General features: G+C 29.7%; 2 protein-coding genes across 4 annotated transcripts; both read right to left on the bottom strand.

Moving 5' to 3' along the window:
* Positions 1 to 465: 465 nt before the first annotated feature.
* LOC100257876 (AAA-ATPase At3g50940) lies at positions 466 to 2,089 on the bottom strand. The gene is made up of 2 exons (XM_010657183.3): positions 1,092 to 2,089; positions 466 to 990 (listed from the first exon to the last, which is right to left on the bottom strand). Exons 1-2 carry the CDS (start codon positions 2,079 to 2,081, stop codon positions 481 to 483), a joined length of 1,500 nt encoding a protein of 499 aa, XP_010655485.1. The 5' UTR covers positions 2,082 to 2,089; the 3' UTR covers positions 466 to 480.
* A 6,994-nt stretch (positions 2,090 to 9,083) lies between these two features.
* Positions 9,084 to 11,635, bottom strand: LOC100252727 (AAA-ATPase At3g50940). Of its 3 annotated transcripts, none has more exons than XM_010657173.3 (3): positions 11,325 to 11,633; positions 9,880 to 11,011; positions 9,084 to 9,778 (listed from the first exon to the last, which is right to left on the bottom strand). In XM_010657173.3, the coding sequence occupies exons 2-3, from the start codon at positions 10,867 to 10,869 to the stop codon at positions 9,293 to 9,295; spliced, it is 1,476 nt and encodes a 491-aa protein (XP_010655475.1). In that variant the 5' UTR covers positions 10,870 to 11,011; positions 11,325 to 11,633; the 3' UTR covers positions 9,084 to 9,292. The 3 variants fall into 3 exon arrangements, with proteins under 3 accessions (XP_010655475.1, XP_010655479.1, XP_010655467.1); XM_010657177.3 differs by having other exon boundaries at positions 11,352 to 11,633; XM_010657165.3 differs by having other exon boundaries at positions 9,880 to 11,635.
* Positions 11,636 to 27,133: the final 15,498 nt, after the last annotated feature.

Raw genomic sequence — 27,133 nt, 5'->3', positions numbered from 1 at the left:
AAAGTTATAGTTTTCACTTTTCAAAGCTGGAAGCTATTTTCCTATTTTTCTTTTGATATTTAACTGAAATAAAATAAAATAATCCTTACATCAACAAAATAATTCTAAATTTTTTAAAAAAAATACAACATGATGCTCTTTTAATAAGGATATTCTTTCTAAGATTTTTATGTCGGTATAATGTCAAAGTGCTTTTTGAAGGAAAAAAATATTTATATTTAAATTGTATTGTAAACTTTAAAAGAGTTATTATTATTATTATTTTACCCATGTCTGCTACAAATCCCACATCGGAGAGAAAGAGAAAGAGACTTAAACCAGATTATACATACGAAAATTTTAACCACATTTTACATACTTACCTGCCCCTCCATCCCCATTGAAATTCAATCATACTTTTACAGGCCTCAGAGTAGGCAGGATTGGTTTTCTTCTACAGAGAGTCGTACCTCTTTTGCCTGTATTAATTTTGATTCTTTTTCATAGAAACGAGTATGCGCATGGCATAAAATCACAAGCCTCTAGTTCTCCACTCATCTTCTGCCTCTTTGCTTCAACTACCTTCCCACTTTGAACAACATCCTGCCTTTCTATTCCTTGTTCATCAACTTTCTTTCCTCGACAATTTGATTTATTTTCTGCACTCTTGGCCCTCTTGAGGAACGCGATGAGTCCTTCAAGGGCCACATCAGCTTCCTCACTTTTCATGAGCTCTTCTGCAATCTCTGCTGGGGTTACCTCCACCTCTGTTATCAGCCTTTCGATTTCAGTGAACAGTCTGTGGTTGCTTACTCCAAGGTAGTTGGAAGCCAGGGTCTTAAATCCATAGGGAGTGCAGTAGGACATGTGGATGTGCATATCCATGCGCCCTGGTCTCAGCAATGCAGGATCTATCCTGTCTTTGTGATTTGTTGTGAACACTATTATCCTCTCATCCCCACAGCTTGACCACAGCCCATCAATGAAATTAAGCAACCCAGATAGTGTTAGCTGTCAGTCAATAAGCAAAAAAACAACAATTTATTACAAGGGGCCAGAGGAATTTCTAATTTTATGTATTATAGGGTGATTATATGTCTCTGTAAACTGACCTGAGTGGTAGGTTGGTTGTATCTTCCAGCTTGTCTGTCTTGTAATTCAGTGCTGCAATCGATGTCCTCAATCACAAGTATTGATCTGTTCTTGGTGGAGACTAAGAGCTTTCTAAGCTGTGAGTTCCTCTGGAGACTTGTGAGCTCTAAATCATAGACATCAAATTTCAGATAGTTGGCCATGGCTGCAATCAAGCTTGTCTTGCCTGTGCCTGGAGGGCCATACAACAAATACCCTCTTTTCCATGCCTTACCAACTCTTTTATAGAACTTCCTCCTCCTTACAAATCTGTCCAAGTCTTTTATCAAGTCCTCCTTGAGCTTCAAATCCATGGCCAATGTTTCAAAAGTTGAGGGGTGGTCGAGATTGATGGACCCCCATGCTCCCCCACCAACCATGGCTCCTCCTTGGAAGTTCCCTAGGGAATAGAGCTTCACCACCTTGTTTTCTTCTTTTATCGATTCTGATCTCTCCACCACATATGGCAAGTAAGAGCTCAATACCTTCTCCATGTATTTCTTAAGGAAACTGAGCTCAATTGATCTACGTTCGCCCTTGTCTCCACCCATGACCTTTTCAGTACTGGAAACCATTTCCCATTTGAGTTGAATTCCCTCAAATACATCAATAACCTTTTCACCCTTGTTGATGGTGATCAAGAGGTCCTTCTCTCTTGGAGCTCGGGAAACCCTGAGCCTACTGACTGCTGGGCTGATCCTGGTCTGCAGGTAGATTTCAGAAGCCTCAAAGATTTGATTCATGGCGTAGCCGTTGTATTCATCAATGACAAGAGTCATCTGAGAGGAGGGATCCCCAAGAAGCCTTCCAATTCCTGATAAAATCTTGTCCTGGAGTGGTTGAGGTATGAGCTGTTTGGCCATGGTCTGAACTTCATGTAGCATGGTTTTAACCACCATTGCTGATGCAGCAAAGGTGGTGTATGCTGATAAAACCGATGATGTTGAAGGCATACTTACTATAGAAAACATGCTTTGGATTTGGATGAAGGAGTAGAAGGAAATTGTAGGTTTTATAGTGTTGAAAGCTTGCTTTTTCACATATATAGAACCAAGCTGTGGGACAAAGCTTCTTTGGAACCCTCAGCATTGGTGGCAACGAAATTAAATATAATATATACCACACAAAATGAGAATAGATCATAGATGCAAAATTCTTGTTTCTGACAAGTCAAACCCATAAAATGATCAGAATATGTTGATGTGAGTGATTATCCTTCTTTGAGAATAGATCATAGATGCAAAATTCTTGTTTCTGACAAGTCAAACCGATAAAATGATCAGAATATGTTGATGTGAGTGATTATCCTTCTTTTGATTCCATAGAGTAACCAAATATCTAGGCAATTGGGTGACAACCACTGGTGATCCAAATCTTGTAGTTCACTGTCCAATATAAATCTCACTTGGCCTTAACCATTCTTAGTTTTATTTTGCTAAATCACATGCCCAGATGGAAACCCACAAAGTAATATTGCATGATGATGATGATTTAAATGCTTCACCAATGTGACAAGTGACAACAACAAAGTTTGATGGTTTAGGAGCTTTGTCCCTTTTGAGGTATCGGAAGGAACTTCAAAATTTAGAAATGTAATCAAGAGTTTTACTTTATGTTTGATTCCAAGGAAAAGAAAAAATCACATTTAATTTAAATTAAGTAGAAACTTATAAATTTTAAAATTATTTTCTTTTAAAAAAAAAGTAAAATGAATTTAAAGAAACATGTAAATAGAGGGATGGAAACACCTAAATAGGGATGATAATAGGAGAAGTTTATTCAAGTACTGACCCACTCTTAATAGAATGAATTTGTGATAAGGATAAACAAGATAGAGACGGGTTTATTCAAACACCTTTAATAAAATGAATTTATGATAAGGATGATTGAGATATAGACAAGTTTAAGAATTTGTTTTTAAATTTGGGTAGATTTTAGTGCAAGTTTGAGATCATGGTGATCGTCACAGGTTGAAAACCTCCCTTAATACCATACAAAAGATCTCCTTTGGCCTTCTTGGCTAAAAAGGGGCTAACATCTGATACTCAATTGTGATTCTAGTTTTAAAACAAAATTTCCATATTATAAAATATAATTAATTTCACTTATATTTATCCATAATTAATTTGAAATTTTATTAAAATTTTTTCCTATTAGTTATTTTCACACATCTACCATTTTATTTAAAATAAGAAGTAAATTTATGATGATTAAGATGATGTTTGTTTCTTTGTTTGTTTTTCTTAATTAATTCTAAATAGAACTTAGAATTAAAAAATGTTTAATAGTGTTAGGTATTATGTTGTTTATTTTTATAATATTTTATTTTTATTAAGTATTAAAATGTAAAGAAAAATTAACATGTTACTTTTTTTTTTTTTTTTTAAATTAAATATTTTGGTTTTTTTTGTTTAATAAAAAATTTATAGTAAGTCATAAAAAATTAGAAAAACGAACATCCTAAAGACCGAAAGCAACGTTTTCAATAAAAAGGTAAAAAAAACAAACACTCTTTAAGTGCATTCAGCCTCAACGTTTGATGAGGTGAGTAAAATTTATTTTATAAAATATTTTTATAAATTGGTCAAGTAATTATCTCCCTTATTTTGATTCAAACGAAAGATGAGTGAAAATAACAAATGAGAATTGTAAAAAGGATATTTAATTAAATTTCAAGGTAACGATGGATCCTGAGGGTTCTAAAATCAAATCTTAGACATGGCTTTACTAGTTTTTGTTAATTTTAGTTTGGGCCAACTTCACCCGGTTTGAGTTAAGAAATGTTTTACCTAAATTCAACTTAACCCCCTTAATTTGATGTGCTTAATCAGAACTGAAACTAACCTTAATTTTTCAACTTTGGGTCTAATTGGTTAAGTCAAATTTGGATTGGCTTAAGTGTTGGTGCTGAATGAATGGCTCGTACCTTCATGGTTAACAATAAAGAAAACGTTTTGAAAAAACAGTAAACAAATAAATAAAAATGAATGTTGTTGTATCCATCAATAAAATTTGTTATTATTGTTTGATAATCTTTTATAATTTAAGAGTCCCATTATGAATGTTATTCAGTGTGTCTTTCTTAATAAAATTAAGAAATTCAATAGTTTTGGTATAAAATTATAGGTCAAATTCAAAAGATTGTGTTATATAAAAAGTCAAAAGGGGAGAGAAAAATAAAATCTGAAAAATAGAATTTTTTTTTTTGGGTTTTTTTTTTCTTTTTCTTTATGAAACTAGAAGCATGAAATAGATAGACTTAAAAGGTAAAACACTAACCGTTAAATGGAAAAATTTCTAAAATATGATGAAAAGATAATTAAACAAAATTTTGATAATATTTAGGATTTCAATTTGTTGTTCGTCACATATTTGGCCCCATTTTTGTGATTTTTGTCCTTTACGTATTTTGACTATTTTAGCTAAAAATTCATTAGATGTGCTGCATGTTGAAATCCAAAATAGATTCAAAGGAAGAAAGAAAAGAAAAGAAAAAAAATTAGAATTTTTTATTACAAATTCTACAACATCATTAGAATTTAAATAGATTTAATAAAAGAAATTAAAGACTAATTTACTTTACTTTCCTAAAAAAAAGGAAAATAATTATAATATAATAACTAAATAAATAAATATATAATTTTAATATAATAACTAAATGTATAAATAACTTTTAACATCCTCACAAACTCATGTTGTGGCCGTAAGAAACATGAAGAGTTTGCTAATTGAGAGAAGGAAAAGGTAAAGTGAGAGTTGTATGTTGAAGGTGATGATGAGTAAGGTGATAATCAGTCTCAATATGCTTGGTCATTTTATAAAAGATAGAGTTGTGAGCAATTTGAATAACATTCTTGTTGTCACAATACATCTGAGTGAGAGAAAAAAGAGTAGTAACAGTAATAAGAGTAAGAATAATAGTCGTCTTTGTAACAGGAATAAAAGTCTCCTCATAATCCATACTATGTAGGTGGTAAGTGTACCAAATCCCAAGCATCAGTTTTATACAAGGTAGAAAGTTCCTTGGTCATAACTTGAAAGATGTCGAGAAGAACGTGACAAAAGAGGATCCATAATCTCAAAGATGCAAGATTAGTTGTAGGAAGAGAGGAAATAACTTCATAATCAAGAACCAAAATACCAATATCTGTAGGAAAACTATATATATCATCCAATAAATGATCAATGTGAATGAGTACAGATTGAGACATTATGAGACTTAACAAGAATAAAAAAGATATATGCTTAAGGAAGAAAACATGACTAAAAAAGAAATGTTTATGCTTAAAGAAGTAGAAGAAATGAAATTAAAACCACCAAGGAAAAAGAGAAGAAAACAAATGTTATGAGTCGATGCATGCGGTGTATGATAGTTAGATTTGTGAAAACAATGTATGATATTAAACTCTCTCAAATAAGATCATAAACCAAATGTTCCATCAAAAATCAATTTTACTTTGATACCATGTTGAAATCCAAAAAACATTTAAGTAGGAAAAAAGAAAAAAAAACTATTTCTTGTTAGTAACTAAATAAATGAATATATAGTAACTAAATATATTATTAACTTAAGTAGTGTTTGAAGTATAACTAAACAAAGATTAAGTTCTATTGGTTTTATTTTAAGCAATTTTTAGAACATTTAGAAATTAAATACAAATTGATTTTTGTAGTGACTGAACTATGGTTAAATTCAGTTATGTTTTATTAAGAGCCTTTTTTTTTTTTTTGAAATATCTAAGGATTTAATGTGTAAATGGTCTTTGGCATGTGGATAAGCTAGGGCTAAGTTCTGTTGTGATTTCTTGTGAGCCTTGTTTTGGAATGTTTAATGATTTTAGAATATTCACTTGAATTTTTTGTTTTTGTTTTTGTTTTTGGAGTTAAGTTTCTTTTACAAATGTTAATTAAAACTTTTATCTAAATTATATTATGTTTAAGTTTTATTTACAAATAATTTAATTGAAATTTTTTTCTCTTTTTCATTTTTTCTAAATGGTCATTATAATTTTAAAATATATTTACATGATTAATAGAACCTGTACTTATATAGGATTAGAACCTTTCTCCCATATCCAGTGGAGCATATCACAGTCTCTCTTAGGTTTAGAGATTTAGGTGATATTAATTTAAGATATAAGAAAAAAAGAAGATAAAAAATAATTTTATAAATTTTATTAAATTTAGATTTACATAGAATTAAGTCTTATTTTTGTAAAATCATTCTAGATTTGAAGATTTAAGTGGGATTGATTTATTAGAGAAATAAGAGCAAACTAGACTATAAAAAAAAAATCCTATAAATTTAATTAAAGTGAGACCCACACGGGATTAAACTTTATTCTTGTAAAATCTTTCTAGATTTCCTATTAGATTTGGAGACTTAGGTGGTATTCATTAGGGACATGAGAAGAAACTAAGTTAAAAACAAAAAAAAAAAAAGGGAAAAAAATTCCTATAAATTTAATTAAAGTGAGATTCACAAAGAATTAAACATTATTCTTCTAACATCTTTTTAGAAATTTTTTGTTTCTTTTTTTGTATTTTCATATTAGAATTATATTGATTTTAGATATAGAAGGAGATATGGATATTAGAATTATTGAAGAAGATTCATATAGAATTAAATCCTATTCTTATCATATTAGAGGAAACTAGCATAAAAAAAGGCCTACAAATTTTATTAAAGTAAGATTCATATAGAATTAAACTTTATTCTTATGAGATCATTTTATAGTTTTGTCTTGCATATGGATATTTGGGTCACATAAATTTTATTAAAGTGAGATTCACATAGAATTAAACCTTATTCTTGTCATTTTTTTTTAGATTTGATGATTTGGGTTATTGATTTTTCTTCTCATACTCTAATATTATGTTTGTTACGTATAAATATAATTTAGTGCATATTATTTATGCAAATTTTGACAAATACTTATTATAAGAATAGTTAAAAGTATTTAGAAATAATTTAAAAGTGATGTAAAAGTGAAAACATTTGAAAATGTGAAAAGAAAAATTGAAGGAAAAAAAAAAATATATATATTACACAGCATTTGTAGGTATAAAGTGGCATGCTTTTAAAAGTGGTTGGAGATATAATTCAGACGCTCTTAAGGGTGTTTGGAAATTCAAGGCTTGTTTGGTTAGTGTTTTCAAAAACAGTTTTTTGTTTTTGAGAATACAAAATACATAAAACATGTTTGATAAGAGAGTGTTTTTTGTTCCCATGTGTTCTCCGTGTTTTCTAAAGCTCGATTTTTAGAGAACAAAAAAAATGGTGTTTTCCGTGTTTTTGCCACTATTCTAAGAAGAAAAAAAAAAGACATTATTTTTCAATCAGTGTTCTTGGGTGTTCTTATCTCTTCACCGTGAAGAAAAATTCTTCACATATGAGGGAAAATCACAAAATGGGAAAAAAAAAAAAAAAAAAATTGGTCTAACAAAATTTCAACCAAAAATTCAACATTATTTGACAAATTTTTTTCTTTTTGGTCATTTTTCGGATATTTCAGGATTTATCCCATATGATTTTTCAGATGCATTTCAAAGCCAAAACCTCCATAAATTCTAGGATTTCCCATAAACAAAACAAAACATAAACAATAACACAAAAGAACAAAATGCAAAAAAATGAAAAAGAATAGAAAAATTAAAACAAAAACTGAAACCCTAACAAATAATCTTTACAACAACTACAATTTGGATTTTGGCCTCAATGAGTAATGTTTTGATTTTAGAAGAGAGAAACAGTTCAACCTTTGTGAATAAAAGTTTGGATGTTGGAAGAGAAACGAAGACAAGAAGGAAAGAGGAATAGAGAATAGGAAATGAAGAGAAACAAAGGAAAGAAGAAGAATGAGAGAAGAAGCGAGTTTCACTCCCAATATATATAAATATATATATATGTAAAATAAGTAAAATAGTGAAAATTAATAAATTTTTATAAATAAATTATATTTGATTTACTTTTAATTTTTTTTAATCTTTTATATAATTATTAAATATAAAATAAAATTGAATTTTAAATAAAATTATAAATATTTTTAAACAAAAAATTATCATAAATATATCATTATTAATTAATTTTTTATATTATTAATTACATTTTAAATAGAAAAAATACATCATCTATTTCTAAGTATAATGCATTACTATTTGATATCATAAATTTTATCTTCATAAAATCCAATAATTGATATTTACCAATTTATGATATTTTGGTCATATAATTTATCAATTATTGAAATCAAACATATTTAGAAATATTTACAAAGTAATCCTTCATTTGAAAAAATTAAAACTAATGCATAAAATTTTCAAAATGAAACATTTTTATCTTTTATAAAGTGTGAATGTAAAAATTATTTATATATTTACAATATCAATTAGTTAAAGAAAATACTCAACTTTAAAAACCATTTTTAGGGGTTTAAATGGCATTTTTAGTAATATTTCTCTAAAAGTAAACATTTTTAGTAATATTTAGTAAACATTTATTAATTTTAAATTTGAATGAATTAATATCGCATTTTAAGGAGCTGAATATGACTTTTTCTGACTAGAATATTCTCCTCCAATAGTTTTTTTTATTGTCATGTCACTTTAAAAGCACTTTTTCCAAAGAAAAAGAAATATATATGAGAAGCAATCATTTAATTAACGTTATGGTTTTCAAAACTGGAAGCTATTTTCCTCTTTTTCTTTTGAAATTTAACTAAAATAAAATAAAATAATCCTTACATCAACAAAATAATTCTAACTTTTTTAAGAAAACATGCAGTGTGATGCTCTTTTATTAGGGATATTTTTTCTGAGATCTTTAGGTCGGTGTAATGTTAAAGTGCTTTTTGAAGGAAAAAAATATTTATATTTAAATTGTATTGTAAACTTCAAAAGAGTTATTATTATAATTATTTTACCCATGTCTCTTTCAAGTTCATCAGCAACTGCTACAAATCCCACATCGGAGAGGAAAAGAAAGAGACTCAAACCAGATAATATATATATGAAAGTTTCAGCCGCATTTTATGTACTTACCTGTCCTGGGTGAATCGTGGAAAGTGCCCTCCATCCCCATTGAATTTCAATGGGTTCTATTTGAAGTTCATGGTTTTACAGGCCTCAGAGAAGGCAGGATTGGTTTTCTTCAACAGAAAACGAGTATGCGCATGGCATAAAATCAGAAATCTCTAGTTCTCCATTCACTATCTTCTTTCTGCCTCTTTGTTTCTACTACCTTTTCACTCTCAACAACATCCCGCCTTTCTGTTCCTTGTTCATCAACTTCTTTTCCCTCACCATTTGATTTATTTTCTGCAATCTTGGCCCTCTTGAGGAACTCGATGAGACCTTCAAGGGCCACATCAGCTTCCTCACTTTTCATGAGCTCTTCTGCAATCTCGGCTGGGGTCACCTCCACCTCTGTTATCAGCCTTTCGATTTCAGTGAACAGTCTGTGGTTGCTTACTCCAAGGTAGTTGGAAGCCAGGGTCTTAAATCCATAGGGAGTGCAGTAGGACATGTGGATGTGCATATCCATGCGCCCTGGTCTCAGCAATGCAGGATCTATCCTGTCTTTGTGATTTGTTGTGAACACTATTATCCTCTCATCCCCACAGCTTGACCACAGCCCATCAATGAAATTAAGCAGCCCAGATAGTGTCAGCTGTCAGTCAATAAGCAAAAAAACAACAATTTATTACAAGGGGCGAGAGGAATTTCTAATTTTATGTATTATAGGGTAATTATATGCCTCTGTAAACTGACCTGAGTGGTAGGTTGGTTGTATCTTCCAGCTTGTCTGTCTTGTAATTCAGTGCTGCAATCGATGTCCTCAATCACAAGTATTGATCTGTTCTTGGTGGAGACTAAGAGCTTTCTAAGCTGTGAGTTCCTCTGGAGACTTGTGAGCTCTAAATCATAGACATCAAATTTCAGATAGTTGGCCATGGCTGCAATCAAGCTTGTCTTGCCTGTGCCTGGAGGGCCATACAACAAATACCCTCTTTTCCATGCCTTACCAACTCTTTTATAGAACTTCCTCCTCCTTACAAATCTGTCCAAGTCTTTTATCAAGTCCTCCTTGAGCTTCAAATCCATGGCCAATGTTTCAAAAGTTGAGGGGTGGTCGAGATTGATGGACCCCCATGCTCCCCCACCAACCATGGCTCCTCCTTGGAAGTTCCCTAGGGAATAGAGCTTCACCACCTTGTTTTCTTCTTTTATCGATTCTGATCTCTCCACCACATATGGCAAGTAAGAGCTCAATACCTTCTCCATGTTTTTCTTAAGGAAACTGAGCTCAATTGATCTACGTTCGCCCTTGTCTCCACCCATGACCTTTTCAGTACTGGAAACCATTTCCCATTTGAGTTGAATTCCCTCAAATACATCAATAACCTTTTCACCGTTGCTGATGGTGACCAAGAGGTTCTTCTCTCTTGGAGATCGGGAAACCCTGAGCCTACTTACTGCTGGGCTGATCTTGGTCTGCAGGTAGATTTGAGAAGCCTCAAAGATTTGATTCATGGTGTAGCCGTTGTATTCATCAATGACAAGAGTCATCTGAGAGGAGGGGTCCCCAAGAAGCCTTCCAATTCCTGATAAAATCTTGTCCTGGAGTTGTTGAGGTACGAGCTGTTTGGCCAAGGTCTGAACTTCATGTAGCATGGTTTTAACCAGCATTGCAGATGCAACAAAGGTGGTGTATGCTGAAAAAACCGATGATGTTGCAGGCATACGTACTTGAGAAAACATGCTTTGGATCTGGATGAAGGAGTAGAAGGAAATTGTAGGTTTTTTAGTGTTAAAAGCTTGCTTATTCACATAGAACCAGACTGTGGGACAAAGCTTCTTTGGAGCTGTTCCACCCGCATTGACGGCAACGAAATCAAATATACTGCATACCGCACAAAAGGAGTAAAGATCACAGATGTAAAATTCTTGTTTTTGACAAGTCAAACCCATGAAATTAACAGAATATGTTGATGTGAGTAATTATCCTTCTTTCCAATCACAATAAAAATATCAGAACATTTTCAAAAAAAAATTAAAAAAAATCAGAGATTCCCCTTTTCAAAGCAAACAGCCATGATGCTGAAATTGGAACTTTTAACCCAGAATATCAAAAGAAGAAAAAACCCAACCCGTGACCCATTCGGAAACAAGAGGAGAAACCACCGAAGATAGCGCATGATTTAGGATTTACTTACCTGATTTTCCTGAAAATAGAGCATTACCGGAGGATGAAGCTTTGGTGTCGGCGGTGGTGATTCGTGGACTAAGTCTTACAACGGCGACGTCGGCAAGAACCCCTCACAGTCAGCCTGGTCCAGACCAGAGGACCATTTTCCTTGCTCCCCTCCAGTGTTGGGTCTCGTATAGTTGCAGACTCGTCTGGTGTGGATCTTGACAGCAATGGCAGTGTGCGAGGGTGGCAGATTGGGAGTTCAGATTGGTAAAGTTAAAAACGCCTTATCATTATAAGGATTTACATGGATGGTATGTGATGGCAACGTATTATGAGAATTGAGTGTCCAATTTGCTAAAGTAAAATGATATGGATGGTATGTGATGAGATTTAATGAAAAATGTATGGCAAAGTGAGAATTAAATCCCCATTCTTAGTATTATCATAAATAATTTTGAGTTAAATGTGAAAAAATTTTGTTTTATTAATTTTTTTAAGCTTATTTAATTATATATATACAATTTACATAATATTTTTATAATTTTTTTTAAATTAATTATCTTATTTTATCATATTGTCTGATGTCAAATTGAGACATTAAGACCGACATGTTTCAAGACCCTTCGAGTCAATGCTCGACATTGCAATTTTGAACCATGATTGTGTGACAACACTGGTGATCCAAATACTGTAGTTCATTGTCTAAAGTATATAAATCTCACTTGACTTTAACCATTTTTAGTTTTATTTTGCTAAATCACATGCCCTAATGGAATCAAAACAATATTGTATGATGATGATTTAAATGTGTCACCCTTGTCACAAGTGAGGTTTAAAATATCATACTTGGATTTTACGGATATATTGGAAATATCAAAGAAATATCAGTAGATATTTTGACAAAAATATTAATAAGGCTAAAATTATTCAAAATTCACAAGAATACTTGAAAAAACTCAAAAAAAAAAATGATAAAATAAGTAAGAATATATATATATATATATATATATATATATATATATATATATATATATATATATATATATATATATATATATATATATATATATATATATTAAAGTTATTTTGTAAGTGTAATTGGTATAAGTACAATTAAAAATTATATTTATCAAATTTTTATAAAAAATTAGCATAAATTCCTTTAATATATTTATATTAATTTATTTTAAGAATTAAAATAATTTTTTTAAAACATATTTTATTACATTTTAATGAAAAAATTAAATTGATTTATATAAAATATTTTATTTGAGATTTGATTTCTAAAGATTTATTACACGTGACAAATTTTCTATTAACATTAATTTATTTAAATAATTAAAATTATTAATAATTTATCTTATCAAATTAATTTTAATTTATAGAATATTAGAACTTCATTAATTTTTTTATATTGTAGCAATTTTTGAGTAAAATTATATTTTTAATATTTTAAAATAAAAACATTCAAAATTAAATAAAATTAAACGGATAAAAAAAAGAATGAAGTGATAGTAATTTTTAAAAAATAGCATTAATGAGATAAATATAAAAAATAGTTAAAAATAAAATGATAATATAGATTTAAAATAAAAAAATGATAAATATTAAAAAAAAAATTTTAAAAAATATCTAATATTTCCCCGATATATCGGCAATATATTCGATATATTCTATATATTGTCGATATATCTTTGATATTTTGACAGACTTTCTCAATGATATATCCGATATATTTACCGATATATCCAATATATCACTGATATATCTTCGATATTTTAACAGGTTTCCTGCGCGTCGTTCCTTACTCGACTTTTTCACCTCTAAACCGATATATGGCTGATATTTCACTGATATTATCGATATTTTGCCGAAATTCTCATTGATTGATAATCGATGCCCAATATCATGTTGGATACCACCGATATTTGATATATTGAAGATATTTCGTCGAAAAAATCCGAAATTTTAATCTTTGGTGACAAGTGACAACAATATAGTTTGATGGTTTAGGAGCTTTGTCCCTTTTTGAGGCATTGAAAGGGGTTCCAAAATTTAGAAATGTAATCAAGAGTTTTACTTCATGTTTGATTATGAGGAAAAAAAAACCATATTTAATTTAAATAAGGTACAAACTTATGAATTTAAAAATTACATAATATTTATATTAAAAAGTAAGTAAAATAAATTTGAAGAAACATTTAAATAACGATGGAAACATGTTAACATTAATAGGGATGATAATAGGAGAGGTTTATTCAAGTACTTGACCCATCCTTAATGAGATGAATTTGTGAAAAGATCAACAAGATAGAGACAAGTTTGAGAAATTGTTTTTAAATTTGGGTAGAGTTTAGCACAAATTTGAGATCATGGTTTTATTCCCGAGTCGAAAACCTCTCTTGATACTAGACAAAAGGTCTCGTTTAAATGTCTTCTTGGCTTAAAAAAAAGGTTAAAGTCAAATTTAAGATTCTAGTTTTAAAAAAATATTTTGACATTATAAAATATAATTAACTTTACTCACCTCTTTTAAGGTTAGAGTTAAATATATTTACCCCCCATTAATTTGAAATTTCATGAAATATGTTTTTTTTTTTTGTAAAATGAGAATAAATGTGACTCAAATAAAAGTAGAGATGACTATATATTACTTTAATAATATATATAAAGGGGAGAAAGAAGTCAAAGAAGAGAAGTGTTGAGAGAATGAAAGAAAGAGAGAATAAGATAGAGAGAATGAGAGGAAAAGTGAAAGCTTCTTTTTCTTTGGATGCTCCTTACATGGGGTGTAAGAAGCCTTTTATAGGCTTTACTGTCATGCCCTAAGACCCACTTCAAGGGCATGACGGTCATTTCACACTTTAAACCTAAAGGCTTACAATGTAACCTGACCCAAACAATTATCTTGTAATCGGAAGTTACCAATTATCAAATACCTGTTCAGAGTAGCGGAACAAAATCTAAAATCCTCAAAATTCAATTTCAAAACTAAAACATTCACTATCCAAAATCCATTGTCCAAATATTTGCAAACTTAAACAATTCAAGTATTAAAACAAATTTCAAAATCTCCAAAACTCAACTTTGAACTAACATAAAATTTAAAGGATCAATATCCAAATAGCTTCCAAATACTAAAAGATCCAAATGAACATAACTAACAATTAAACAAAATCTAACATAAAATCCTAAGTCAAATCCTAATGATGACCATTCCTCAGCCTAGCCATCACTCCTCACCCGAACTAAGGGTACCTGAAAAATAGTCAACAAATAGGAATGAGCTCACAACCCAATAAGGAACATTAATACAGTCCATGTATCAAATATTTCAAATTCACTTGCAAAATATGAGATATTGTAATAAATCATTTTCATAAACCTGTGAGTAATTTTTTTTTTTCAATAAATTCAAAATTTCTAACTGTTTGCATTTACTTCTGATTCAAACATTTTCATATCAAATTCAGTCAAAACATTCCAATAATTTATTTACTCTGGTCATCAAACATCAATGGGTGCCCAGTTAGGTGAGACTTTTCAAATAGGTGGTTAGTCTCAAATTGTTCCTTTAAAGTGGACGGAATCAAACACTACTAGTACTAATAACCTCTAACCAAACCCCTAGAGGCTATGGTCCAATTCAATTACATTTCCCACTAAGAAATGTAAAAGTCAACTATTATATCCCGTTGACAAGAGCCAAACAAACCAAAGTCAAACACTTATTTCAATTATTCGAATTTGCAAAACATAATATCTCCACGTTTCTCTGTTGTAAACAAAATATAAAGTTCTAACATACTCTTCATACAAAACATATTTGATCCATGCATAAAACGAATATTAATTCAAAATATTTCCAAAAGATGTATATAAAAATTTGTTTCTAAAAATATAATAATTGCATTAATTTCCTTTACTTCAAAAGAAATCCTCGAAAACTTAGGAGAAAAATAATCCTAGAAAATCTACTCTTCACCGAATATAATATAAGAGAAATAACTATTACTATTTATCTTTCATTTAACTAATTTATTCCTTATTTAAATAAAATTAATAAATTCCCAATTTGTTTCTAATAACACATTCCTAATTTAATTAAATTGCAATTTTATTTCATTATAAAAATTCTATATAATTTTTTATTATTTCTTTTTTATTACTAAATCTCTCATTCTATTTATTAATATAAACCATTATTACTATTATCTTATTTATTAATTTAAAACTAAATACTATTATTTTATTAATTATCAAATTTAATAGCCTCCCAAACCATTACCCACTTGTCTCGGTACACACAAAACCAATAAAGCAAAGCAAGTACTTCCCATTGCTATCATTATTATTATGATGATTCATTATTTATTTTTATATATATTTTGTTTTTGTTTTTTTTTTCCAAGGCCTTCCTTCCATCCAATGCACACTGCTTTTTTTTTTTTTTTTTAACCTTGACACGTTTTTTTTTTCTTCCAGCAACGTGCACACAACTACAATGCCTCAATACAATAAATACAAGTATCTATATCAGCCCTCCAAAATCCAGAAATCATGTAATTCTTCCTATTATTTATTTATTTTCCTTTCAATCTAAAGCCTCCACAAACGACTTATTTATTTATTATATAAATCTAAAATTTCTTTTCTTCCTCTGATTTTTTTTTTCATTTTAAATTTATTTATTTATTTTTCTATTCCATTGAAATATTTTGAAATTTTCCTATCTTCATCAATAAATCAACCTATACTTGCAAATTTTCAAGCATTTTGATCTAAAAGTTAAATAAACAAACCCTAACCTAGATTTGGATTTTTCAAAAAATATCTAATGTTTTTGAAATTAACTAAGGAATTTAAAATATTAATCTAGGGGTTAAAATCTTACCTATAAAGATTTGTTCTTCAAACCCTGAAATCCGACTCCAATCTTACGTTCTTAGGAACTCTCTACGAACATGAACGCGATTCAGAAAAGAACGGGAAGAACAAAATTCTAATTTATACCTAGGGTATTATGCGTAAAATTACCTTTTCACCATTCTTCCATTTTATTAAAAAAAAAAATAATTAATTTAATATTATTAATATTTTCCTAAATTGCCCCTAAAAAAAAACTTGGGCGTTACATTTACCATATGAACTCCCATTACTCATCTTAAAGATGAGTAAATGGAGTTCATAAATAACCATTAATATTTTGTTCAATGTGGTCATTCACCACTTTATTTACAACACTTCATCTTGGATGACCACTATATTAAAAGAATATGTCTCATTAAAACCTTGTTAGTAAAAAACCTTATAGGAAAAACCTAGTGAAGGAAAAAGAGTACAATATTCTTTTCTTGGTATGTTAGGACTGCCTCGTTAAAAACCTTGCCAGTAAAACCTAATAGGACAAAACCTGGACGAAGGAAAAAAAATTACAGTACACTACTACCATTTTACAAGCATACTCTCTCTCATGTCGATATCCTTGAGTTGACGCATTCCAATCTTGTGTATTAACTTCTTGAATGTTGAGGTTGACAATGATTTTGTAAATAAATATGCTAGATTATCACTTGAGCATATTTGTTGCACATCAATTTCATCACTCTTCTGGAGTTCATGTGTATAAAAGAATTTTGGTGAAATGTGTTTAATTCTATCTCCTTTATAATAACCCTCTGTTATTTGTGCAATGCATGCAACATTATCTTCAAATAATATTGTCAGGTCACCTTTGATAGAGAAGAGTCCACATGATTCTCGAATATGCTAGATCATATATCTTAGTCATATACATTCACGACTTGCTTCATGAATTGCCAGTATTTCTGAATGATTTGATGATGTAGTCACCATTATTTGTTTGATAGATCTTCATGAAATAGTAGTACCATTGTAATTAAACACATACCCTATTTATGACCTACCTTTATGTGGATCTGAAAGATATCCTGTATCTGCATATCCAAGCAATTGTTGCTTTGATTTCCTTGAGTAAAATAGACCTATATCAGTAGTTCCGCGAAGATAATGAAATATATGTTTGATATCATTCCAATGTCTTCGAGTTGGAGCAGAACTGTATCTTGCTAATAAATTGATAGAAAAAGCAATGTCTGGACGTGTACAATTGGCAAGATACATAAGTGCACCAATAACACTAAGATATGATACTTCAAGACCAAGTAATTCTTTATTTTTTTCGCAAGAACAAAATGGGTCATTTTTCACATCAAGTATCGGACAACCATTAGAGAACTTAAAGGATGAGTTTTATCCATATAAAAACGCTTCAAAACTATCTTAATGTATGTTGATTGATATACTAAAACTCCATTTGGAAAATGCTCGATCTGCAAGCCGAGACAAAATTTTGTTTTTCCAAGATCTTTCAACTCAAATTCCTTTTTCAAGTAATTTGTTGTTCTTGTGAGCTTTTCAGGAGTTCCAACAAGATTTAAGTCATCAATATACACTGCAATAATTGCAAATCCGATTTTTGATTTCTTAATAAAGATGCATGGGCATATAGGGTTATTCACATACCCTTCTTTTAGCAAGTATTCACTAAGGCGATTGTACCACATGCGTCTAGATTGCTTTAATCCATACAAAGATCGTTGTAACTTGATTGAGTATATGTTACGAGGCTTTGTACTATTTATTTCAGGCAATTTAAATCCTTCAGGGATTTTCATGTATATATCATTATCCATGGATCCGTATAAATATGTTGTAATAACATCCATGAGACGCATATCCAGTCTTTCTAAGAATGCCATACTAATTAAGAAACGAAATGTGATTGCGTCCATGACGGGAGAATATGTTTACGAGAAATCTTGTGCTACTAATCGCGCTTTGTATCTTATGATCTCATTATTCTCATTGCGCTTTCATACAAATACCCATTTGTACCCAATAGGCTTTACATTTTCAGGTGTTTGGATTACAAGTTCAAAAACTTCTCGTTTTGTTAATGAGTTTAACTCTACCTGTATAGTTTCTTTCCATTTTAGTCAATCATTTCTATGTCGGCATTCTTCCATATTTCGTGGTTCGGGATCTTCATCATTTCTTATGATATCAGAGACCACTTGGAAAACAAAAATATTGTTAATAGCAATATTATTTCGATCCCATTTTTCTCTCGTGTGTACATAACTTATTGAGATCTCACAATTTTCAGGTACCTGTGCCTCTTCAAAGGTTTCTCGTTCAATATGTGCCTCTTCAGGGGCTTTTTGCATTATTTATGCCTTTTTGGGGCTATAGATTTATCAATTTTAAACTGATCAGTCATTTTGATGGTCTCTTCTAGAGTGCCAAGTTTTTCTTGAGTTCTCCTTTTCTGGGAAGTTACATCATTTGAGCTGACAGATCTACCACGCTTCAAGCGTATCTTAAATTCATTTGTTAACTGTCCTACAGGGACATCAATCTGTGCTGGAGTATTTGCAGCCGGGATATGTGACTTTGTCACTTTCTTTTTATCAATGAATGCATCTAGTAGTTAATTTGCAAGATTTTGCAAATGAATCATCCTTTGAACTTCTAGTTCACATTGATTTATTCGAGGATCAAGATGGGACATAGTAGATGTCTTCTAACTAATTTCTCGTCGTTCTTCAGGAATCGATTTTTCTTTCCCTAATGACGAGAAAACACTCTCATTAAAATGACAATATGCAAAGCGGGCTATAAAAACATCGTTTGTCAAAGGTTCAAGATATCTTATGATAGATGGAGAATCAAAACCTACATAAATCCCAAGTCTTCGTTGGGGACCCATTTTAGTGCGTTGTGTAGGTGCAATTGGCACATATACTACACAACCAAAGATTTGTAAGTGAGAGATATTTGGTTGTATTCCAAACACAAGTTGTGAAGAGGAGTATTCATGGTAAGTTATAGGTCGAATACGGACTAAAACTGCAGCATGCATAATAGCATGTCCCCAAGTGGAAGTAGGTAATTTAGTTTTCATTAGTAATGGTCAATCTATTAATTTGAGACGTTTGATGAAGGATTCTGCTAAACCATTTTGGGTATGAGTATGAGTAACATGATGCTCAATATTTATCCCTACTGACATGCAATAGTTATTGAATGTTTGAGAAGTAAATTTGCCAACATTTTCAAGATGTGTTGTTTTAATTGGATAATCTGAAAATTGTGCTCGTAATCTGATTATTTGTGCAAGGAGTCTAGCAAAGGCAACGTTATGTGTAGAAAGGAGACAAACATGTGACCACCTAGTAGAAACATCTATTAAGATCATAAAATAACGGAATGGTCCATATGATGGATGTATAGGCCTATATATGTCCCCATGTATTCTTTCTAAAAAAATTGGTGACTTAGATATGACTTTAGTAAAAAATGGTCTAACTATCAATTTACCTTGTGAGCAGACAACACATGAGTATTCATTCGGCGAAAGAATCTTCTGGTTCTTTAGTGGATACCTATGTGAGAGTTCAATTATTCGACGCATCATTGAAGACCCTGGGTGACCTAGCCTGTCATGCTAAAGGACAAAAACTTTTGGGTCATTTAACTCCTGGTTCACGACAACATATGATTCAATAGGTTTTATAGTTGTATGATACAACCCAGAGGAGAAAGCTAGGAGTTTTTCCATTATAAGCTTCTAGCCAGATATAATGAAAGTAATGTATAGATATTTTATATTATCTTCGTTCATAGTTTTAATATGATATTCATTTATACAGATATCTTTAAAACTGAGCAAATTTCTTCTGGATTTTCTAGAATATAAAACGTCATTTATATGGAATCTTATTCCATTTGGTAGCATTATATTTGCTTTTCCAGAGCCTTCAACTAAGTTTGTAGTACCAGATATGGTACTTACATTAGTTTTTATTAATGTCAATTCGAGGAAATATCTTTTATCTCAAAGAATTGTGTGCGTGGTTGTACAGTTTGTGAGACATACATCATCCTCATTCATCTTAAGACCAAATAACACATAGATTTGAGATATAATTAATATTAAAAAAAAAACAAGGCATGATATAAATAACAAAAGAAAATTATATGTAAATATAAAACATAATAATATATTATTTGATATATAAAGGAACATCAATTAATGTTAATCTTCTCATCATTTATTAAATGGTCTGTTTTTTCACTGGGACCTCCAAAGAAATCAATGTCATAATAGGTTAGGTCCAATCCATTACCGTCGGTAAAGTTCATCTTTATCTTTTTTCCTTTTGCTTTTATTGATGCTTGGTAAAGGTCGACCAAATGTTTGGGCGTACGACAGGTACGTGACCAATGCCCCTTCATACCACATCTATAACAATTATTTTCATGGTTCTTAGGAGGTTTATCTTGTAAACACTTCCCATTTTCTTGTTTATCCTTAGTATTATTACACTTCTAATGGTGCAATGAGGTTTTCATTTTCTGAGAATTTGATGAATTATTATTATAATAACCATGGTATCGGGGATTTCTTTCATGACCACGACCACAACCATGTCCTCGTCCTCCTCTACGTCCATGAGTTTGGGATGATATTGCATTCACTTCGGGAAATGGTTCAGATCCAGTTGGACAAGATTGATGATTTCTCATCAAAAGCTCATTATTTTGTTCAGCAACCAAAAGACATGATATTAATTTAGAATATTTTATAAATCTACGCTCTCGATATTGCTACTACAGGAGCACATTCAAGGCATGAAACATAGTAAAAGTTTTCTCTAACATATCTTCTTCTGTGATTTTTTCTTCTCACAGCTTTAATTGAGAGCTAATTTTGAAAAGCACAAAGTTATATTTACTAACAGTTTTAAAATCTTGCAACCTTAGGTGCATCCAATCATATCGAGCTTTTAAGAGAATCGCAGTTTTTTGGTGGTCATATCTTTCCTTTAAATTACTCCATAGAGTAAAAGGGTCATTTACCGTAAGATACTCATTTTTTAAACCTTCATGGAGATGATGTCGAAAGAAAATCAGTGCTTTTGCGCGATCCTGCAAGGATGCTTGATTTCTTTCTTTGATTGTAGCTCCAAGGTTCATTGCATCAAAATGTATTTCAATATCAAGGATCCAAGATAGATAGTTCTTTCCCGAAATGTCAAGTGCCACAAATTCGAGTTTTGTGAGATTCGACATTGTTCAATAACTTCATATATATGACAAAACAATATTATTAGAATCAATAATAAATTGATAGCATTGGTATAACTTTGATTATAAACAAAATCAAATAATTTGTTTATAACCTTTAACAAAACAAATCAACAATAATATAAATATGTAAAATTTTATTCTATATAAATAACTTCAAGTTTAAGATATGAGAATTACCTTTAAAGCAATTTGTGTTGATAACGTGTTGTAAAATGAGAATAAATGTGACTCAAATAAAAGTAAAGATGACTATATATTACTTTAATAATATATATAAAGGGGATAAAGAAATCAAAGAAGAAAAGTGTTAAGAAAATGAAAGAAAAAGAGAATAAGAGAGAGAGAATGAGAGGAAAAGTGAAAACTTCTTTTTCTCTAGATGCTCCTTACATGGGGTGTAAGAAGCCTTTTATAGGCTTCACCATATGAACTCCCATTACTCATCTTAAAGATTAGTAAATGGAGTTAATAAATAACCATTAATATTTTATTCAATGTGGTCAACCACTTTATTTAATTACAACATTTTTTACCATTCTTATTAGTTATTTTCACGCATCTTTGGTTTAAAATAAGTGAGGTAAATTTATGAAAAACTCTTCAATTACTTGACAAATTTATAAAAATATCTTATAGGGTTAATGTTGAATCAAAGGGTAATAGTAGAAAAAATAGTTGATGAAATTTCTAATTAAAGATGGATACGTGAATTTAACCTTAACATCAAGGAAAGTGAATAAAATTTACCCAATGATAAATTGGTCAAACAATCAAAGAATTTTTCATACTTACTCTTTTTAATCTTTTAAGTAAACTACCAATTTTATTTAGTGAAGTGGATGAAGTTTTGACTTAATCTTTTTAATCTTTATTTAGATGTGTTGCAATGGTGTTTGAAGTGTAACTAAACAAAGATTAAGTTTTTTATTTTATTTTAAGTAATTTTATGAATCATATTTTTTAAGATTATTTGATTAAAAGGGTGATTGAAAACCCAAATTTGAAAATTTAACCCTATATTTTTTTGGCTTATTTTAATAAAAATGTCATTATTATTATTATTTTAAATAAGATTTTTTTAAACCTAAATATTTGAAATGATAAAAAAAATTTATGTCAAAAGTGAGTTACTCTTAAAAAAAACATGGAATGATCATTTCATCCCATAAATATCACAATCACTGTCTGATTGAAGCCAAAATATGTGCTCTAATGACACATATTCTATATGATTTGTGTATCAAAGGACATTCAAATCACCCAACTTGATCTAAATCAATGGTAAGACCCTATCCATGAGTTTAATTTGTACTTTGGACACTTATCTCAGGTTCAAGGGAAGAAAATGGTGCAAGTTGAATCACTTTAGATTTTGAAAGATCAAGAAATGACTAAATGAGGAAATAAGTGAGTCAAGACTCATGGACCATAAGGAAAGACAATATGAGGATATCATGAGTTTTTAAGATGAGAAATGACCATTATGGAGTAAGAAAGAAGGCAAAAAAACATGGGAAATGAGGCATGAAGCAAGATTCAGCTGCATTGAAATTTAGAACTAAAAAATATGAAGACATTATATACTCTGAATTTGAGGACAAATTTAGAGCACTTCCTGGAGTCCATTGTATACATACTATATATCGTTTCGAATCTTGGGAAGTCAGGAGTCCAACGCTTCAAACGACTTGTAAATCGAAACTGAAATGAAGAAGTTATGGCCATTTGAAGACAATTGCACCAAACTAGAGGGTCATTTCGAAATGATTTCGAAATTCAACTTATGAATTCGAAATCCACTTCGAAATGACACCAATTTTGAATTCACCCACTGCTACTTTGATGTTCCGCCTTCTCTACCTCGGGAATTGCATCTATTCAACTTATAAATTCGAAATCCACTTTGAAATGACATCAATTTCGAAATCACCCATTGCCACTTTGATGTTTTGCCTCATCTACCTCGGGAATTGCATCTAGGGCACTTCATCCACCCTAAGTGGACTCCACACGACTAGAAATCACCATTTTATTATTATTTTTAATCATTTTTAAGAAATTATTTTGTAATAAGTGGCCAATGAGAGTGTACCATATGTTAGGTAATTGATGATATTATATAAACTCTCTCAATTCTAGGTTTGAGGGATCTTGGACCTTTTTTTGGAGTTTTTGACATTAAAGGTGGAAGAAGACGAAAAATTTGGTTTGTTTTCTTTTTCTTCTTTATTAAATATATTGTTTTTAGTTTCTTTTGATTCAAATTATGGATTTTTACCCTATTATGGATTGTAAATGTGACATCACCCCCATAAGAGGCTAAGAGCCAACTTGGGGCTTGAAGCATGAAAACCTAAGGGCTAGGAAACCTATAGGGACAATGAGTAAATTATTATAACAATGAGATTAATTATTGATTGGGTGACAATTTATCATTCTTTTATCCTATCCTTGTAAGTTTGTTTAGGAAATGATATGGTAGGTTATTACCTGATACTAGTGATTCTTGGTAATTCTTGATAATTAGTTATCTTCGTCTTCCTTATCGTTATTTGCCCCTAAACAAAGCTATAAGGAGTAGAAAGGGTTAAAAAACCAAATCTTAAATTGATAATCAATCTCATTCATTTGATGGTTTTATGAATCTGTTTTAAAAATGAAAAATTAGGTTTCAGACGCAACTTTTGAGTTATAGAACTTAACTTGATCGCGAGCGGCCAATGATCCAAAAACCCTAAGATCATATTACTTAAAAGACATTTGTTTTCTATAATTCTATACCCTAGGTTGGATTGTGGAAAACCCCAAACTTGAATCAATTGAATTTAAAATCAATATTCATTTTTTATTAATTTAATTTCTTTTACTTAGTTTCGCATTATTCACGTATTGTTTTTCACTTTAGGATTTAAACAAAAACAATTCATTTATTCTAGTATTGACAATTTTCATAAGCCAGTCCTTGAGGACGATACCCGAAATACTACAAAAGTTGTAGTGACTCTTTCTCTAATTTTTCTTGACCAGAGTTACTACGTAAAAAGGCTAAGTATTTTGGTATAATAGAGAATTTCGATCACTGTCCTCTTCGTGTCCTTAGTGTTCTAGATATTGTCGACTCTGGCCTAATAAGACGCTCACGACTTTAAATTGCTACTAAACGGTTAAAAATTATCCATATTTATGTAGTGTTATAAATTTTCTTTCCTATCTGAAATGAGATATCATGGTTTCTCTTAGATTTAGAGATTTAAGTAGGTTAAAAATAATTTTATAAATTTTATTAAATTTAGATTTACATAGAATTGAACCTTGTTAACTCACATGGAATTAAACTTTATTTTTGTAAAATCTTTTTAGATTTTTCTATTAGATTTGGACACTTAGGTGGTATTCATTTGAGATATAGAGGGAACTAAGTTAAAATAAAAAACAAAAATCCTATAAATTTAATTAAAGTGAGATTCCCAAAGAATTAAACATTGTTCTTCTAACATCTTTTTAGATTTTTTTTTTCTTTTTTTAGATTTGCATATTAGAATTATATTGATTTTAGATATAGAAGGAGACTAGGTTAACAAAAAAAGAAAATTCTATGAGGTTTATTGAAGAAGATTCAAAAGAATTAAATCTTATTATTGGAGGAAACTAGCATAAAAAAGCACCCACAAATTTTATTAAAGTAAGATTCACATAGAATTAAACATTATTCTTGTAATATTTTTGTAGATTTTTGTCTTGCATTTGGGGATTTGAGTGAGATTGATTTAACATATAGAGTAAATATAAATCTTATTAGAGTGAGATTCTCATAGAATAAGCCTTATTCTTATGACACCATTTTATAATCTTATCTTGCATATGGATATTTGGTTCATATAAATTTTATTAATGTGAGATCCACATAGAATTAAACCTTATTCTTGTAATTTTTTTTTCTTTTGGATTTGATGATTTGGGATATAGGAAGGAACCATGTAAAAAAATCCTATTAATTTTAGAGAGATTATATATATATAGTTACAAATGTTATGTTTGTTCCATACAAATATAATTTACTGCATATTATTTATATAAATTTGGACAAATATTAGTTATAAAATAGTTAAAAATATTTAGAAATAATTTAGAAGTGATGTGAAAGTGAAAACATTTAAAAATATGAAGAAGGAGGAAAAAATATTACATCGTGTGCAAACTCGAAGGCTGAACACCAAGGAGGCATTTGGAGGTACAAAGTTACATGCCCTTAAAGGTATCCGAAAATATGGTTTCGGACATTCTTAAAGGTGTTTGGAGGTTTAATATCATGTCTTTAAGAGTGTTAGAAAGTAAAATTTTAAATGCTTTAAAAATTATCCAATAATTTTAAATACTCTTCTTGATCCCTTATTTTCTTAACCCAAAAAAGCGAAAAATAAAAATGTGAAAAACAAAACGGTAGAAATGTACTTGTAAGATCATTGAAGATGATTATTTATTTATTCATTATTCAAAAACATCATCTTTCTTTAAAAAATTTGTTACGGTTTTGGAGAGATTGAAAGAGAAAAAATGGAAGAAGAAGAAGAGGAAGACGATTAAGTATTGAACATTAAAGGTATTTTGATCTTTTCATTAAAATGTATTTTTGTTTTAAAAAATCATCATTCTAAGCCGATGTGATCAAGTGAATGTATATATAATTTTTCTTAATTTTATTAAGGTGGGTTTCGCAATTAAACATTAATTTTATAACATCTTTGGAAAAAATAAAACATTATTGATCTTTAAAATGATATGGCTCTTGAATTAAGGGCAGTACTCCCAAAAATGCCTTTTATTTTTTATTTTTCATTAAGTGAAGCAATTTGATGTCATGAGAAAGTAAACAATTTTTTAGTAATATTAAGGGGCTTAAATGTATTGTAATGAGTTTTCTCATTGCCTGTTTTGACTCTTTTAATAGAATCTTTGTTCAACATGCAATGATGACGTGTGAATTATAACTAGATGATGATTAAAAATTGGTTTGATAGTAATTCTAAAAAGTGTTTTTAATATAAAATAATTTTTTTTTAAATGTCGAGTATTTAGCAAAATTTAAGAAACACTTTTAAAATTTTGAAAAATCACTTATAATATTTTTTTTTGAGAAATACTTCATACATGATTTTTTTAAGAACACTTTTTGAAAAAATACTTTTACTAAAAACACTTCAATAAAAACTCTCCAAACACACTATAAGAATATGTTTAATAATATTTTTATTTGAAATGTTTTTTTAGTTAAAATGTTTTATTTGAAGCATTTTATGGAGAATCACCTATCAATTGATTCTTCAAGAAATACTATAAAGTGATTTTTCAACCTTTTTAAAGTATTTTTAAAATTTTGTTAGATGTCTATTTTTTCTTTGGTTTTTTTTTTCCTTAATGCTAGAAGTGCTTTCTAAAAGCATTGTCAAACCAATTCTAAGTTCCTTTGTGTTTTATTTTAAGTAATTTTTAAAATGTGTCCATCTTACTTAAATTAGGTTTAAGTTTTTTTTTTAAATAACTTAATTAAAATTAAATTATCAATCAAAATATTTATTGGATTGCACTGTAATTAAGTTTTATTTACAAAAAACCTTAATTAAAGTTATCAATAAAAATATTATCTTAAATTTAACT

This window comes from Vitis vinifera, chromosome 1, assembly GCF_030704535.1.
Source record: "Vitis vinifera cultivar Pinot Noir 40024 chromosome 1, ASM3070453v1".
Lineage (NCBI taxonomy): Eukaryota > Viridiplantae > Streptophyta > Magnoliopsida > Vitales > Vitaceae > Vitis > Vitis vinifera.
The sequence above is the reverse complement of the archived record's forward strand: the minus strand, read 5'-3'. Positions and strand labels throughout refer to the sequence as shown.

Coding starts and splice junctions, on each gene's coding strand:
- LOC100257876 (XM_010657183.3), bottom strand. CDS start 2,081: ATGTTTTCTATAGTAAGTATGCCTTCAACATCATCGGTTTTATCAGCA. Junction 991..1,091: donor ACAACCAACCTACCACTCAG/GTCAGTTTACAG, acceptor ATTGACTGACAG/CTAACACTATCTGGGTTGCT.
- LOC100252727 (XM_010657165.3), bottom strand. CDS start 11,079: ATGGGTTTGACTTGTCAAAAACAAGAATTTTACATCTGTGATCTTTAC. Junction 9,779..9,879: donor ACAACCAACCTACCACTCAG/GTCAGTTTACAG, acceptor ATTGACTGACAG/CTGACACTATCTGGGCTGCT.